At 51.3% G+C, this 18,295-nt stretch overlaps 1 protein-coding gene across 2 annotated transcripts in view; it reads right to left on the minus strand.

The window, feature by feature from the left end:
• RNF213 (ring finger protein 213) overlaps nt 1–18,295 on the minus strand; it is a 2,329,248-nt gene that overhangs the window by 559,654 nt on the left and 1,751,299 nt on the right. For both annotated transcript variants that reach the window (XM_085617427.1, XM_085617426.1), the window contains exon 42: nt 6,008–6,190. In XM_085617427.1, coding sequence (XP_085473553.1) covers nt 6,008–6,190 — 183 coding nt within the window. The remainder of the gene's footprint in view (nt 1–6,007; nt 6,191–18,295) is intronic.

Here is an 18,295-nt window from a genome sequence, read left to right on the forward strand (position 1 = left end):
AGTCAGCGCGCGAGGGCGGCGTTTAAGTACTCCGACGACGTCATCCCGGCGATCACGACGACGGACGCGGAGGCGCAGACGACACCTAGCGACGCGCAAGGGTATTGCTGACGAAAATCTTTCCGGATCCAGCCTGACGCCTGGAGATATTCTAAGGTAAGGAATCTAACTAACGTGTTTCTTTCAGATATAACTTTTTATTCTGATGGATACATAAAACTGCAGATTCCTCACCTCCAGAAATAGACACCAAAGGAGTACCTCCCAAGGGGGAGAGTCTGTGAAATGGACTCAGACCAAAACATCCTGCAGGACTCAATGGGTTAAGTTCCCTAACCATCGAGCCTGGCTGTCAAGGCAGTAGTGCTTAGTGAACGTTTGTATGGCTGCCCACTTTGTAACCTTTCAAATGTTGAGGTACTCTGCATGCCAACAAAGTGATAGCAGCATTGCCTATAACTGAGACTTACATGAAGACTTTGACCGCAGCAAGGACCTGTCATGGACCTAGGGAGTGCACTGTCTACTCTGATTGGGACTTGCAAAGTACCTTCTGGAGCACTTCACAGTGCTGCTTCGCTTCACGTTCCCGGATCACCTTTGGGTTCATCAAGGCACATTCTTCACACTTCTTGGAGTAGTATCCTTAGCCCATATACCAAAGGCATACCTTGTGCAGCTCGACCACAGAAATTGGTTTGCAAATTTGCACTGCTCAAATCCTGTTGTTTTTGGAGGGACATTGTTCCACTGTATGCTGGTTGTAATTTGAATGAAAAGTCCCATCAACTGATGGAAAAAAGAGGAGCAGTGGTATGGATTCATGGTTGAAGGCGCAGAAAGAAAGGAACTGATGTCAGCATGCTGGTGTGGCACTTGTATGCGGTGACGTTCTTCACTTCCAGATTGAAGAAAGTCAACGTGGAGCTGACCAGGAGCACTGCGGTGTAAAAAGCTTTCAAATTCAGTCTTGCACCTGGGAATAGTCTAAATGTGAATCAGCGGTTATAAGTATCCATCAGAATATTATTTATTGAATTGCTTACATTGTTTACAATTACTATATTATTTCAAGAGTACATAATTTAAATTTTTTTTCTTAAATGATTTGTAAATAAATGAATTGTACTTTTGACTGTAGAAATAAAGGAATAAATGTGTTCTTTTTACATGGTCAAATAAATAAATAATTAAATATAACAGCGTATGCCTGTTGGATGGATACTGAAAGTAAGGGCATCAGCGATATGCCATATAGAGCAACCCACTGTGGTTTTTAATTTAACAGTGTTTTGGGGCGCAGTGCCACAAATCTTGGAAATATAACGTGTTGGACTATTACAACCACAATGCATAGCGTGCACACGCCCACTGAAGCAGAACATTAAAACGAGTCACAGGTGCGACATGATTTTTCTGCCACTGCCCTCCATGAGCCATGCCGTGATCAAGGGCGAAGGATTGCCCGAAACATGTTGGCTGAAAGAACTTGATTTACTGGGAATGCTGAAATGAGGCTCGAGGGATAATGCTGAATCCCTTAGAAGCCAACCAATAAAGAAGGTGAAAAAAGTATGCTGTGTGAGGCGCCTAAATGTTGGGGGCTTTTTGTTTGGATTTCATAGTGGCCTTCCCTGGTCACAGGACGCCCCGCTACAGAAAAAACAGGTCTAATGCGCAAGGAATTGAGCACAGATGGAACAGCGTATGCCTGTTGGATGGATACTAAAAGTAAGGGCATCAGCGCTATACCATATAGAGCAACCCACTGTGGGTTTTAATTTAACAGTGTTTTGGGGCGCAGCGGCACAAATCTTGAAAATATAACGCGTTGGACTATTACAACCACAATGCATGCATAGCATGCACACGCCCACTGAGGCAGGACATTAAAATGAGTCGCAGGTGCGACGTGATTTTTCTGCCGCTGCCCTCCATGAGCCAATCAGTGATCAAGGGCGAATGATTGCCTGAAACATATTGGCTAAAAGAACTTGATTTAATGGGAATGCTGAAATGAGGCTCAAGGGATAATGCTGAATCCCTTAAAAACCAACCAATAAAGAAGGTGAAAAAAGTACGCTGTGTGAGGCGCCTAAATGTTGGGAGCTTTTTGTTTGGAGATATATCAAGAAACTGTTCCAGCCCCGCCGCATACGATCTCAAGCGGGGTTAATCTGGCGAGGACCTCTTAGGACAAAATCTGTTCAATAAATCGGGAACAAAATGTAGTCCAATGCAGGTGCAGGTTTATTCGGAATTGTAGTATCCAAAGAAATCATCGGACATAGTGTCCGCCATTGATGCGTTTCGCTTGCGTCCGCGAGCTTGATCACACACTGTGTAAGCCGCCTAAATGTTGGTGTGAGAAGTTGGCCTGATGTATGATGTCACTAGTTCTAGTGTACACCTTATATCAGTCCAAACAACCCTTATGGTGATTGGTTGTAAAGTCAACCTTATAGACCAGCTATCCTAGTGGTAGCATGGACAAGAGCAGTCTTAGGCTAAACTCTGAATGGCATGTGAAGCCAGCTGTGATACCATATATAATCCCTTGAATACCAAATGAAAGGACACAACAACCGATATATATATATAAAATAAAGTGTATTAATTCTAGTCAAACCCTCAGCACTCTTTATGAGATTAGAGGTAAGTACAACACAGTCTTATTCAAGCATACATTAAGTCACACAGGTAAGTAATACAGTTAGGCCCTAGGGGCCACGCAAACCATATACTAAGTAAGTGGTATAAGGACCACTGTCACGGAAATAGGATAGGCCTAGGCCTAGGGAATCGCTGGGGCTACACTATACTACCACAGGTTAGGAAGTGGGAGGCCCACGGGATTCAGGTGCAGAGTGGAAACACTCACGCGTAATGCGTATAATCGATAGAAATAGTACAGTTTTGAATTAATAAGATTTAGGACACTTCTGGAGTAGGTAGGAAGTCGAGACTTGAAAACTAGACACTAGGATAGTCAATATCCTGATGAGCACCGGAGTACCCAAGTTACCTAGCCCACAGGCTGCGGGTGCAAAGGTGTGAAGTTGCGTCGGGTTTCGTCGTCGACTCCTATGGATGCCTGAAGAAAGATGCTGACAGGCAGTCAGTGAAGAGTGTCCGGTGGATCCCAAGGCTGGGATCAGGAAGGAAGGATACCTGCAAACAGAAGGGACAGAGTCAAGGTCACTAGCGAGTGACCACGTGGAACCAGGAAGGAACCAGGCGATGTCGTGAAGCTTGCAGTGGAAAGGTGAAGCTTGTCGCAGCAGCCACGGGTACCAGGAGACGTCGAGGACGACCAGGACCAGGAGGCGAGCTGTCCCACGAAGGCTCTTGCTGTCGGCGGTGTCGAAGTCGAAGAAGGACTCCCCAAGCCTTGTCAAGCGGAACCCACGCAGAATGAAGGACTTGCTTCTGGTGCAGACCAGGAAGGTCTGGGGTGCCTCTCTTTTGCAGAGGAGCAGGAGCCAGTCTGGAGGAGCCAAACCAGCAGTCGAAAGTCAAAGGGATGTCGTCACAAAGGTTACTAGCCAACGGGCAAGTAACCGGACAGACGCGGCAAGCAGGAAAATGCAGAAGGGCCCCACGCAGGACTCGTGGAGTGTGGGGGGCTGGTCTTCGGTGCAGATGGTGCTTGGGGTCGGGGCTTCTCAATCCCCAGTGCACAACTTCGAGGGTGCCTCAGAAGCTGCGCTGGAAGATACTCGTCACTTTTCCCAGGTAGCCGGTCCCACGTCTCTCGTCGCCTCCACGGATCTCAGCTCTGCTGTGGATGTGGATCAGGGTCGGAGAAGTCTGGAAGTCAAGGCTCTGGTCGGGCTCTGCAGTCGGTCCCTCGTAGAACTTTAGCAAAGCAAAGGGTAAGTCTCTTGATGGTGCCTGTTTGCACAGGGTAGCCACTCCTTGGCCACAAGGGAGATTCTTCAGTCTTCTTCTTTCGTCGAATGTCGAAGGTCCAGAGTTTCTGTTCAAGTTGCAGGTTCAGGATAATCTAATCTCCTGGGGCCCAACTCCCACTCTTATACTAATCTGGGGGGCTGGGTTACCTGCTAGGTCACGCCTGATGGGTTGGACCTGGGAGGGGGGTGGGTACACCCCCTTCCCTTTGTCCAGTTTCGCGCCAGTACTGGGGCTGGAGAGCCCCAGCACCGGTTTGAACTGGACTATGCATGGGACACCTTGTGTGCCCCAGGCAGTGTCTAGTTTCTTTCAACCCTCCCTGCCCCAATACACTAAGGCCTGTCTGGGGTGGAGCTCGCACCTCCCAAGGCAGGAAACCTATTGTCCAAACCTCCCTTGCCGGGATCGCTCCCAGCAGCAGGAGGTCAGACTTGTGTCGTGGCAGCAGCATCCATTTTGTGATGTTGGGGCTCTGGTTAACTTTAACCGGGTAAGTAGGTCACAACATGTCTTCTCCCTCTAGAAGGGAGGGATAATATCCTCATCCCCAGAAATGGGATGGGGGTATTATTCCAAAGTGTTAGACACCTTACACGACATGTTTTGATAAAGCCAAACCATAGTTACCATAACCGTTTAAGATTATAAGGCACTTTAAGAGTATATGGTAGGCTATATCATAGAACAGCTATAAAGACATGGTTCAGAAAGCTGCAGACAGGCTCAGCTCATGCCAGAGCACCATCTCACATGTTACCAAGCACTCTGCCTCCAGGATTGTTAAGGCCTGCCATAGGAGTGGCTGATAGGTACACATGTGTCTATATGTAGGTTAGGTATAGGAATACTACACCTAAGCAAGGAGTGATTACACGACCTTGCCCCAGCTGAGTGATCAGCCCATTGTGTCATAATGGAAGGCCAGGCCAGGGGTGGAATAATACATGCTGCAGCCCCTGGTAGGCCTAGGGTACACCTATGCCCTGGGTACCTAAGGTACACTGTACAGGGGCCAATAAGGTGACCCTATCCAAATGGGTTATGCACCTAAAGTACATAGTATCAATTTAGAGAGAGAACAGCAGGGCTGTGGGTCTGATTAGCAGGCCCACAGCCACATCTAAGTCGAAAACCAGTAAAGCAAAAGCAAAAAGTGGGGGTGAACATAGAAAGCAGACCCTACTCTCCTACAGTTGGGAGCTTTTTGTTTGGAGATATATATATATATTTTCCGAAAGCCACAAGAAAACGCTGAACTCTTGCGAATGGGTGCCTCCATGACATGAAGGTGGCATCACGTAAAAATAATTGTTGCACAAAAGTAGAAGCACTCGATGGGTATGTATACATTTTTTTTGCGCCTCACAGACGCGTTTCGGCATTCCGTGCCTTTTTCAATGTAAGTTGCACAAAAATAAAACCGCAAATTTAGTCAAAAGCTCATACCTTTAATATAGCAATTCAACGATGAAGAAATCAAACTAACTCGTCACTTTCAGAATGTTCATATGATATGACATGTAAGTGACTCGTGGTTGGTGGACTTTACAATGCTATTTAGAAGTTTAAAAGATATGAAAGTCACTTTATAAACACAAGCAAAGATGGCAGCACTTCTGAACATTCTGAAAGTGAAGAGTTAGTCTGCTTTCTTCATCGCAACTTACATTGAAAAAGGCACGGAATGCGTCTGTGAGGCGCAAATAAAATGTATACATACCAGTTGAGTGCTCCTACCTTTGTGCAACACACACACACACACACACATATATATATATATATATACACACACACACACACACACACACACACACACACATATAAGTATATAATGCACCTACCTGCAATGTAAAAGCCCACAAAGTAAAACAATAAAACATACCTGCAATGTAAACACTCCCAGTGTACTTACCTGTGATGTAACGTCCCTCCGGATGTACTTGCCTGCGATGTAACATACCATCAAGTGCAAGGTAATGGCATACTATTCAGGGTACATGGCAGAGGATTTCTTGACAAGAATACAATGGAACACATAAGTAGGGGTGTGGGGGGTGGAGGGGTGCAACCAAAATTACGAAAAGTCTGTTACCCAAGCTCTTTCGAGACAGTAACGCAGTAGTCATCAGGAAGTTGAATTTTGCACAAGGGACAATTCATCCGTACTGGAGTTAGCCACTGTTTGATGCAGTCCTGACAATACATGTGAAAACAAGGCAAGAGAATAGGTTTCTCTGGGTCCCCCAGGCATATCGGACATACTTGTATACCAAACCTGAATTCATAAGAGAAGAGAGGTGCAAATTAGTGAAGGAACATCAACATCAATATATAGCACAAAAAGGAGTGACTGGTGTCATCCAACAAGAAATATTTATACATAGCCCAGACCACCATTCAAGCTATTAGCTTACTAAGCTGCAAATTAATTTAAACTGACTTTGAAATTGTCACTAGTGGATATCAAACTCAAATGCATCCTTACAATTTTTGCTCACGTATCCAACTTTCTTCTTCATGTACCATTGGCCAATTCACAAATACAAAAAATCAGGTACATTTTTAACTCACTCAATATATATATTCTCATGATAGGTGGAAGACAGGCCTGCCATTATCTGAAAACTGGCACATGAGAGGACCATAGTGGCATTAGGAACTGTCCAGCATATACCTATATTTTCCAACGATTAAACCCTCAAGTGGGGGGTTTGGTTTGCAAACAGGAAGTTTACTACCAGCGCATGGGTGGTATTTAAGTTTTCTACTGTCCGAGATCACCATTTATTTATTTATTAAATTGGTAATGCGCAACAGCTACCCAAAAAGGGTTTCCCGGCGCAGGAGCAGATCCGAGACATAGATACCATGCATTGTGGCCCTGGACAGAAATAAAAGCACAGAACACACAGTCTGAAGCCCTGCCTAAAAAGGTCAATGATACTGATGCTATGTCTGTGGCCAGATGCCAGTGGTTGCTTCAACATGCTGCTTCTGCATCTTTTCTGCATGCCTGAAATGAGGTGTGAGATAGAATAGGTGGCAGGGCAGAGCATCTGTTTATTTTTGACATATGCTCTGTGTTCACCAACCCCTAATTGCGGCACTATGTTTGACAAACCATTTTGTAGAGGAGAGGAAATTGTCTGTAGGCAAAGTTTCCCAAAAACAAAGTGAGGGTTATAAGGATTAGCCGTATGCTGCCAAAAGAGAGAAGATTAAAACTAGGACTTGAGGCTCTTGAAGTCCTATTCCTAAGTTTGTCATTTTAGGTCCATGAGAATGCACTCCTAGAGATTACATTCTTGTCAGGTGTTTTCCCACAGTCTCTGTGTAGCCTCATAAACACATGTATATTTATACGTCTCTGTCTCTCTGTCTCTCTGTCTCTCTCTCATATATATATATATATATTTATATGCTCCAACTAGAACATGCGCCCCCGCCATGTACAGTTTTCTCATCAATAATTTTGCCTCAAATGTTGCAGTGATATTATCAATGCTATAGAAGATATCATAAGTGATGTAATATGTGGGGTAATCAGCAGTGAAGCGAGGGCGTGAATTATAATTACCTAAGGGCACGAGTTATAGTTACTTGATACAACTTTAACTTCTCTATTTCTATGGTTTTGTGTGTGTAAAATCTGAACCTAACTATAACGTCCTTGTAACCTTTGTTTTTTTTCAGTGAATTTCTATTTTTTTTATTGCTATTTCTTAACTATAATGTCGCTGAAACCTGGGTGTGTGAGTGGTTGTGTGGTGTGTGTGATTGGCTCTATGAGTAGGTAAGTGAGTGGTGTTGAGTGTGAGAAGTTGGCCTGATGTATGATGTCACTAGTTCTAGTGTACACCTTATATCAGTCCAAATACCCTTATGGTGATTGGTTGTAAAGTCAACCTTATAGACCAGCTATCCTAGTGGTAGCATGGACAAGAGCAGTCTTAGGCTAAACTCTGAATGGCATGTGAAGCCAGCTGTGATACCATATATAATCCCTTGAATACCAAATGAAAGGACACCACAACAGATATATATATAAAATAAAGTGTATTTATTCTAGTCAAACCCTCAGCACTCTTTGAGATTAGAGGTAAGTACAACACAGTCTTATTTAAGCATACATTAAGTCACACAGGTAAGTAATACAGTTAGGCCCTAGGGGCCACGCAAACCATATACTAAGTAAGTGGTATAAGGACCACTGTCACGGAAATAGAATAGGCCTAGGCCTAGGGAATCGCTGGGGCTACACTACACTAGCGTTAGTTAGGAAGTGGGAGGCCCACGGGATTCGTGTGCAGAGTGGAAACACTCACGCGTAATGCGTAAAAGTCAATAGCAATAGTACAGTTTAGAAAACGGTAGATTTAGGACACTTCCGGAGTAGCTAGGAAGTTGAGACTTGAAAACTAGACACTAGGATAGTCACTATCCTGATGAGCACCGGAGTACCCAAGTTACCTAGCCCACAGGCTGCGGGTGCATAGGGGTGAAGATGCGTCGGTTTTCGTCGTCGACTCCTATGGATGCCTGAAGAAAGATGCTGACAGGCAGTCAGTGAAGAGTGTCCGGTGGATCCCAAGGCTGGGATCAAGAAGAGAGGAAACCTGCAAGCAGAAGGGACAGAGTCAAGGTCACTAGCCAGTGACCACGTGGAACCAGGAAGGAACCAGGCGACGTCGTGAAGATTGCAGGTGAAGGTGAAGCTTGACGCTGCAGCCAGGAGGACCAGGAAGCGTCGAGGACGACCAGGACCAGGAGGCGAGCTGTCCCACGAAGGCTCTTGCTGTCGGCGGCGTCGAAGTTGGACTAGGACTCACCAAGCCTTGGCAAGCGGAACCCACGAAGAACGGAGGACTTGCTTCTGGTGCAGACCAGGAAGGTCTGGGGTGCTTCTTCTTTGCAGAGAAGCGGGAGCCAGTCTGGAGGAGCCAAACCAGCGCAGAAGATTTCAGGGTGCGTCGTCACAATGGCCACTAGCCAGCGGGCAAGCAACCGGACAGACGCGGCAAGCAGGAAAATGCAGAAGGGCCCCACGCAGGACTCGTGGAGTGTGGGGGGCTGATCTTCGGTGCAGATGGTGCTTGGGGTTGGGGCTTCTCAATCCCCGGTGCACAACTTCGAGGGTGCCTCAGAAGCTGCGCTTTAAGTTACTAGCCACTTTTCCCAGGTAGCCGGTCCCACGTCGCTCGTCGCCTCCACGGATCTCAGCTTCGCTGTGGATGTGGATCAGGGTCGCAGAAGTCTGGAAGTCAAGGCTCTGGTCGGGCTCTGCAGTCGGTTCCTCGTAGAACGTGGGCAAAGCAAAGGGTAGTCTCTTGATGGTGCCTGTTTGCACAGGGTAGCCACTCCTTGGCTACAAGGGAGATTCTTCAGTCTTCTTCTTTCGTCGAATGTCGAAGGTCCAGAGTTTCTGTTCAAGTTTGCAGGTTCAGGATAATCTAAAGTCTTGAGGCCCAACTCCCACTCTTATACTAATCTGGGGGGCTGGGATACCTGCTAGGTCACGCCTTATAGGTGGGACCTGGGAGGGGGTGGTTACACCCACTTCCCTTTGTCCAGTTTCGAGCTGGGGCTGGAGTGCCCCAGCGCCGGTTTGAACTGGACTATGCCAGGAACACCTTGTGTGCCCCAGGCATGTCTCATTCCTTTCAGCCCACCCTGCCCCAATACACTAAAGGCTGTCTGGGGAGGTGCTAGCACCTCACCAAGCAGGAAACCTATTGTCCAGGCCTCCCTGGCTGGGATCACTCCCAGCAGCAGGAGGTCAGACTTGTGTCTGTGGCAGCAGCATCCATTTTGTGAAGCTGAGGCTTTGGTCAGAGGCTAACAGTGAAGTATGATTTTAACATGTCTTTCCCTCTAGAAGGGGGGAATAATATCCTCATGTCCAGAAATGGCATGGGGGTATTATTCCACAGTGTTAGACACCTTACACGACATATTTCGATAAAGCCAAACCATAGTTACCATAACCGTCTAAGATTATAAGGCACTTTAAGAGTATATGGTAGGCTATATCATAGAACAGCTATAAGGACTTGGTTCCGAAAGCTGCAGACAGGCTCAGCTCATGCTAGAGCACCATCTCACATGTTACCAAGCACTCTGCCTCCAGGATTGTTAAGGCCTGCCATAGGAGTGACTGATAGGTACACATGTGTCTATATGTAAGTTAGGTATAGGAATACTACACCTAAGCAAGGGGTGATTACACGGCCTTGCCCCAGCTGAGTGATAAGCCAGTTGTGTCAGAATGGAAGGCCAGGCCAAGGGTGGCATAATACATGCTGCAGCCCCTGGTAGGCCTAGGGTACACCTATGCCCTGGGTACCTAGGGTACACTGTACAGGGGCCAATAAGGTGATCCTATCCAATTGGTTATGTACCTAGGGTACATGGAGTCCATTTTAAAGAGAGAGCAGACAGCCTGAGACCCTGAATGGCAGGATCTCAGGCCAACTAAGTCGAAAAACCAGCTAGACACTAGGCAAAAAGTTGGGGGTAACCATAGTCAGATATCCACCTTCCTACACACCCCCCCCCCCCCCCAAACGAAAGGAGATAAGGCTGGCCTTGACAAGGTAAGCCTCTATTGCCTAAGTGGCCATATAAGGAAGAACCAGCACTGGCATGGTTACCCCCTGTCTCATGGTCCACTAAGCAATCCCTCATCCTAAAGGTATCATAGGGTCTCCACCATAGGGAATCTCTACCTTGGGTGTGTCTTTGCAAAGTAAAGAACAAGTTACTAACCTTCGGTAACGATGTATCTGTAAGAAACATTAGTTAGTTAGATTCCTCACCTTAGAATATCCCCAGGCGTCAGACTGGATCCGGAAGATTTTTCGTCAGCAATACCCCTTGCGCGTCGCTAGGCGTCGTCTGCGGCTCCGCGTCCGTCGTCGGCGTCGTGCGCCGGGATGACGTCGTCGGAGTACTTAGACGCCGCCCTCGCGCGCTGACGTCAGTTCTTGTACATAGCCTTCCGCGCCAGGAACGCAGAGCCATGCAAAGACCGACACTGGTGCCAAAAATAAAATCTAGGGGCCTGAAAGGACAACCTTAACCCTAGATGTCAGTTCGCAGAACGGGGAGGATGGGAGGGTCGGTGAGGAATCTAACTAACTAATGTTTCTTACAGATACATCGTTACCGAAGGTTAGTAACTTGTTCATCTGAAAGAAACACGTTAGTTAGATTCCTCACCTTAGAATAGATACCCAAGCAATACCATCCCCGGTGGTGGGTCTGCGAACCAAGATCACACCAGAAAGTCCTGGAGGACAGAACGGCCAAAGAAGCCATCCCTCCGGACTTGGCTGTCAAGGCAATAATGCCTGGCAAACGTGTGTAGCGAAGCCCACGTCGCCGCCTGACAGATGTCCTGCAAAGGGACTCCCCGTCCCAAGGCAGTAGTAGCCGCCGTGGCCCGAGTAGAATGGGCGCGCAGCCCAACAGGAGGGTCCTTTTTAGCCAAGGAATAGCAGATTTTTATACACAAAACGACCCACCGAGAGATGGTTCGTTTGTGCACAGCTTTCCCCTTCTTAGCGCCCACGTACCCAACAAAAAGCTGGTCGTCCACCCGGAACTGTTTTGTGCGGTCCAGATAAAAGGAGAGCGCACGTTTTGGGTCCAGACGGTGGAGCCTCTCTTCCTCTTTGGAAGGATGCGGAGGCGGAAAGAAGGTGGGCAAGGTGACAGACTGCCCAAGGTGAAATGGAGTCACCACTTTAGGAAGAAAAGAGGGACGAGGCCGAAGGACAACCTTGTCCGGATGAACAGATAGAAAAGGAGGCTTTGAAGATAAAGCCTGGAGCTCACTCACCCGTCTAGCCGAGGTGATGGCTACCAGAAAAGCAGTCTTTAGAGTTAGAAGACGAAGAGGGCAATTGTGGAGAGGCTCGAAGGGAGCGCACATCAGGAACGTCAATACCAGATTCAAGTCCCACTGAGGCATTACAAAAGGGACAGGAGGGAACGTGTGTGTAATGCCTTTGAGAAAGCGTGTAACCACAGGGGACTTGAAAAGAGAAGGCTGATCAGGAAGCCGCAAGAAGGCGGAGATGGCAGCAAGATAACCTTTCAGAGTGCCCAGGGCAGAGCCCTGCCGGGCCAGAGAAAGAAGGAAGAGGAGAACCTCAGAAAGAGGGGCGGAAAGGGGATCCACAGCCTTTGCTGTGCACCATGCCACAAATTTGTTCCACCGGCAGGCGTATACCGACTTTGTGGAGGGACGCCTGGCTGCCAGAATGATATCACAGACTTCAGGAGGCAAGTCAAATGGCATCAACTGCCGCCGCTCAATCTCCACGCATGGAGGTGGAGGCTTGTCAAGAATTCCTGTCATGCGAGGGGAGGAAAACGGTAACCAGCGTAAACGGACTACATCTCCCAGGATGCTTAGCGGTTGAGAGGTTATGTAAACAGGAGAGCTGTTACATAACTCAAGGAAAACACGCCCTTATGTAAACAGGAGAGCTGTTACATAACTCAAGGAAAACACGCCCTATAAAGGGAGGAACCGGGAGGTACAAGGCTGTCGGATATTGTGTTTACACCGACGTACCTGCTTCGTGAAGAACAGTGTTCCGGAGTGGTGCTCCAGTAAGGCAAGAACGGAGGTAGGTCGAGTCGTTACTCCCTGGGCCGTGTCTTGCCCCATCGTCACCTGTGAAGGACCCGGAAGCTCTACCGGTCAACCATTGAGCTTCGCTTTTTGACTCGGCTGAGTCAAAGCGCAGTGGCGCTTTTGCTGGTTGGAGTCGTAACTCCCAGCCCGACCAGAGATACAGGGACTGCCAGCTGTAACGCACACCAGGAGGTGTTTGCCGCGTTACAGACTCCGAAGTCCACAGGATCGATCGAGCGGCTGCTCTCGGTTCAGTCTTCTTGCTTTTGATTGGGGTATCGGTGACGCATCACCAGGAGGTGACTCCGCGTCCCGGTGCAGTCTGAGGAAGAGGTTGAGCGGCTGCTCCCTTCAGGTAGAGACCCCGGCTGGGTGTTTCCCTGACTCCTCGATTCTCCCCAACACTCTTCGTGCCCCTCACAGCCTACCGATTGGCATTGTCGGCCATTTCATTTCTGCCCTCTGTTGGCATACGCCGGGATCGGCGTATATGCAGAGGACGGTTAGGACCATCCGTGCTGTGGGCTGGTAACGTACTTAGCCTGGAGGATTCCAGTGACTATAACTTTTGTTTATTCGTTGTATTGTTTTTGCCTTCATTAAAATAACTAACCCTTCACAAGTGGTTGCGTCCTCATTATCGTGTCTGTTAAACGATCCTGAGACGTTCAGGGCGTTACAAGGCTGGACAGGTTCGGGTGGAGGACCGTCCCCTGCTGCTGCGACAGAAGATCCTCCCGAAGGGGCAGACGTATCGGGGGATCGGTCAACAGACTGAGTAGCTCGGGATACCAGTATCTTCGTGCCCAATCCGGAGCCACCAAGATGACTTGGGCCCGGTCGCGCCTGATCTTCTTCAGCACTCTGGGCAGAAGTGGTATAGGCGGAAAGGCGTACAACAGACCGCAACTCCACTCGTGACGAAAAGCGTCGCCGAGCGAGTGCCGCCTTGGAAATTCCAACGCGCAGAACTGCTGACATTGCGCGTTCTCTTCGGTGGCGAATAGATCTAACCAAGGCTCTCCCCACTGCTGAAAGAGGCCTTGCACCACTTCGGAGTTCAGACGCCATTCGTGATCCATCATGCACCGGCGGCTGAGTTCGTCTGCTCTGGCGTTCAGAGAGCCCGCCAGATGTTGAACCACCAGGGTGACGCCCTGGTGTTCCAGCCATGTCCAGAGGCGCAGAGCCTCCTGACAAAGGGTCCACGACCCCACCCCGCCCTGTTTGTTGCAGTACCACATGGCGGTGGTGTTGTCCGTGAACACCTGCACGACACTTCCTCTGACAGAGGGAAGGAAGGCTTTCAGTGCAAGCCGGATCGCTCTCAACTCCAACAGGTTGATGTGGAGACGAGACTCCGCCGGAGACCAGAGGCCTCTGATCTCCGCCTCTCCCATATGGCCACCCCATCCCAGGAGGGACGCATCCGTCACTACGACATGCTCCGGTTGGGGAAGGGAGAGGCTCTTGCCCTTGACCCACTCGCGGTCCGTGAGCCACCACTGCAACTGCTGTGCAGTACCCTCCGAGATCAAGACATGGTCGGACAGGTTGCCGTGATGCTGGGCCCACTGAAACTTCAGGTCCCACTGCAGAGCCCGCATGCGCCGCCTGGCGTGATGCACTAGTAGGATGCAGGAGGCCATCAGCCCCAGAAGCCGCAACACTAGCCTGACCGAAACCCGGGATAGAGGCCGAAAGATGGGAATCAGGGCCTGTATATCCCGGACCCGCTGTTCCGGTGGATGGACCTGGAACTGCGCCGAATCGAGAACCGCTCCGATGAAGAGGAGCTTCTGAGAGGGACTCAAGTGTGACTTCGGCACGTTGATGGAAAACCCCAGCAAATGCAGGAGATCCGCCGTAGTCTGGAGGTGGGAGACGACTGCCTGGGGCGAGCCCGCCTTCAACAACCAGTCGTCGAGATAGGGGAAGACTGGAACCCCTGATCTGCGCAGATGAGCTGCGACCACCGCCATCACTTTCGTGAACACCCGAGGGGCACTGGTGAGGCCGAAGGGGAGCACGGTAAACTGAAAGTGCTCTTGGCCCACCGTGAACCGCAGGTAACGCCGGTGGGCCGGCAGGACGGGGATATGGAAATATGCGTCCTGCAAGTCCAACGCTACCATCCAGTCTCCAGGGTCTAGGGCAGCTAAAACCTGAGCCAACGTTAGCATCTTGAACCTTTCCTTTCGGAGGAAGGCATTGACGTTCCGGAGGTCCAAGATAGGGCGCAGGCCCCCCTTGCCCTTCTTGGGAACCAGAAAGTAGTGGGAATAACAACCACGACCTACTTCTGGACTCGGAACGCGCTCGACGGCCCCCTTGGCCAAGAGAGCCGAAACTTCCTCGCGGAGAAGATCCAAATGATCCCCCCGAGATACGGTGGTGCTGCGGTGGCATGGCTGGAGGGGTCGTCTCGAAGGGGAGGGAGTAGCCCCTTCGGACGATTTGCAGCACCCACCTGTCCGATGTTATGGACCGCCAGTGGAGCAGGTGATGGCGAACTCTGCCGCCCACTGGCGTGGTATGGGCCTGAAAGCTCGGACTAGGAAGGCTTTGAGGCGGATGCTGCCGGGGTGGATGTGGGCTGACCACGTCGGCCTCCATTTCCGCCACGGCGGAAGCCACGTCCGCGACCGCGCGCAGGTTGGTTCTGCGGCTGGTGGCTTTGCGGACGTGAGGAGGCGCCCCTTCCTTGGCCACGAAAGGGGCGAAAAGCGGAGGTGTGCGCCCGCGGAGCCGAGAGGCCCAAGGACTTGGCCGTAGCCCGGGAGTCCTTAAAGCGGTTCAGCGCACTGTCCGCCTTCTCACCAAACAGGCGAGTGCCATCAAAGGGCATGTCCATGAGGGTGTTCTGGACATCCCCGGAAAATGACGTGGACCGCATCCAGGCGTGGCGGCGGAGCGCCACCGTGGTGGAAATCGCCCGACCTAGCGAGTCCGTGGTGTCAAGCCCACATCTTATGGCGTGCCGTGCTGCATCCCTCCCATCGGCCAAAGCCTGGGTAAGACGCGTCCGGACCTCCTCCGGACACAGGGGCAGCACGTCCTCCACCGTATCCCACAGGGAATGGGAATAACGGTCCAAGAGACAGGCGGTATTCAAGGACCGCAGGCCCAAACTAAGGGACGAGAACAGTTTCTTGCCAAACTGCTCGAGTCTCTTGGAATCCCGGTCCGGCGGAGCGGTCGGGAAGGAGGATTGGGAAGTAGAGGCCTGGATAACCAGACTCTCGGGGGTGGGGTGTTGGGACAGGAAACTGGGGTCGCCCGGAGCAGGGCGGTGGCGCCTGGCAACGTTCCTATCCACAGGAGGAACTGTGGAGGGCTTGGACCAGGTGCCCTGCAGAACGTCAGTGAGGGCCTCGTTGAACAGCAGCAGAGGCTCAGTGGAGCTTGCTGAGGTTCGAAGCACCTCAGTGAGGATGTTGGTCCTCACAGCCACGGCAGGCAACTCGAGCCCAAGGGCCTCAGCCGCCTTGCGCAGCACCACAGAAAATGCTGCACCCTCCTCCGAAGCCACGGTCGGAGGAGAAGTGAATCCAGCGTCTGGCGAGGTGTCCAGCCCGCTGGCCTCCCCCAGTTCATCTGCCCAGTCCTGAGAAAGCTGTGACTGAACAGCCAGAGGGTCCTCGAACCCCTCCCAGTCGCCCCCTTCTTCCGATTCCTGATAAACAGGAGGAATGATCGGAACCGGACTGTAGAGATGGTAGGACTCTAGCGGCGTCGGATGCGGCGTCGGCGGACGCCGTGCCGGCGTCGGGTCCGGATGAGGGCTAAACTGGGGCGTCGGCGTCACAGGCGTCGGCGGCGCCGGTGACGGCGTCGGTGGTTCAGGCGTCGGCGCCGGTGGAGGAGTGACAAGGTCAACCGGCGTCGACTGGGGCCCAGGCATGGGCCCCGCGGGGACCTGCGGCGTCGAGACCGGAGTCGTCGACGGCGCCGGGGCCGGAGCCGCCGGCACGCGAGGTCGCCCAGTCGAGTCCGCGGGGCCCGAAGGCGCGCCAGCGGGCGTCGACGGCGGGGCCAGGCTCCTCATGGCCGAGAGGAAGGCACTGATCTCCGCCGGCGCCGCGTCAGCCCCAGGGACCGGAAGGTATGGGGGCGGACGCGGCACCTGCGGCTCCGCCGGAGCCGCGGGGGTGGAACCACTTGGACCCTCGGCCGAGTCGCGCGACCGGCGAGGGGAGTCCGAAGAGCGATGTCGCCGCTTGGACTTCTTAGAGTGTTTGGACTTACCCGACGACTTGGAGCCCGACGATCGATGGTGGCGTCGGCTAGGGCTCCGCGAGCGATCCTTGGACCTCCTCCTGGACCGGGATCGCGCACGACGCGGAGCCGAGTGGCGAAGCTCGAGAAGCTTGCGGGACCGCTCCCGCCTAGCCTTCGAAGTCAGGGCCTGACAGTCGTTGCACGACTCCGCGTCGTGGTCGAGGCCTAAGCAGTAGAGGCACCGGCGGTGGTGATCGGTCACCGACATCAGTCGATGACAATCTTCGCAAGCCTTGAACCCAGGCATCCTACCGGCACCAGATGTCGACAGACAAGGATCAAAAATGATCAAAAAGAGTTAGTCAAAAAAGACTAAAAGGGGTAGCTCTCCCGGATCTGCGCTTACTGGCGCGGAAAAAAGAAGAACTGACGTCAGCGCGCGAGGGCGGCGTCTAAGTACTCCGACGACGTCATCCCGGCGCACGACGACGGACGCGGAGCCGCAGACGACGCCTAGCGACGCGCAAGGGGTATTGCTGACGAAAAATCTTCCGGATCCAGTCTGACGCCTGGGGATATTCTAAGGTGAGGAATCTAACTAACGTGTTTCTTTCAGATAGGCTGGTGTTGAGATGGAGTACTGAAGTGAGGGTCCTCAAAGTGAGGCCTCAGCTTCCTCCAATCATCCTCCACCATGGATGCCTTTCTTTCTTTCACTGAGTTGCACTGTGCTCTCAGGGTCAGCCTCTGGCTACCTAAAGCTGGAGGCTGGGTCCCTTTTGTGGGCTTACTGGAGGGACAGGACAGGTTTGGGGCCCTAAGGTCCCAGGTTTGCCTGTGCCCAACAGAATCCCTCTGGGGGAGGTCCCTAACTACCTGTAAAGGGGATCCCTCAGGAATGTATTTACCCATCACCTGGCTAGGGCTACTAGCCAGGCAATCCTCATTCTTTTGATGGGGGGGTTCTTGTGGACAGGGGCCCTCTTGGGGTCCACTGGCCTCCCTGACCTCTGCAGCCCTGGGCTGACTGAGGCAGGGTAGAGAGAGGCAGGCTACCTGTACCAGACTGGGTCCCACCTTGGAAGGGGCCACTGACATCAGAGGCTCTGCCAGGCCAGGCCTGGCTACCTCTGGGGCAGTTCCTTCACAAGGGGTGAGGTCAGATCCCTGAGGAGGCTGACCTTTTCCTAATGTCTGGGGAGAGGGAGACTTTTCTTCCTCCCCACTACTCTCTGTTTGTGTGGAGTGATCCATAGTTTCAGGCTTCACTACACCTATGTCAGTCTGAGTATGGGCTGAGACCATTACAGCCTTGCCAACCTTTTCAGGGAGGCACTCAGTTTGGGTTTGAGCTGTGACTGTCACAGCTCTGCCAGTCTCTACAGGGAAGTCTGTCTTTGCCTGGGCTGTGGCTACCACTGCCCTTCCAACCTTTTCAGGGAGGAAATCTACTTGGACAGGGGTTGTGGCTGGCACAACCCCACTACCCTTTTGTGAAAGGCCTACCATTTTAGA

Source organism: Triturus cristatus, chromosome 7 (assembly GCF_964204655.1).
Source record: "Triturus cristatus chromosome 7, aTriCri1.1, whole genome shotgun sequence".
Taxonomy (NCBI): Eukaryota; Metazoa; Chordata; class Amphibia; order Caudata; family Salamandridae; genus Triturus; species Triturus cristatus.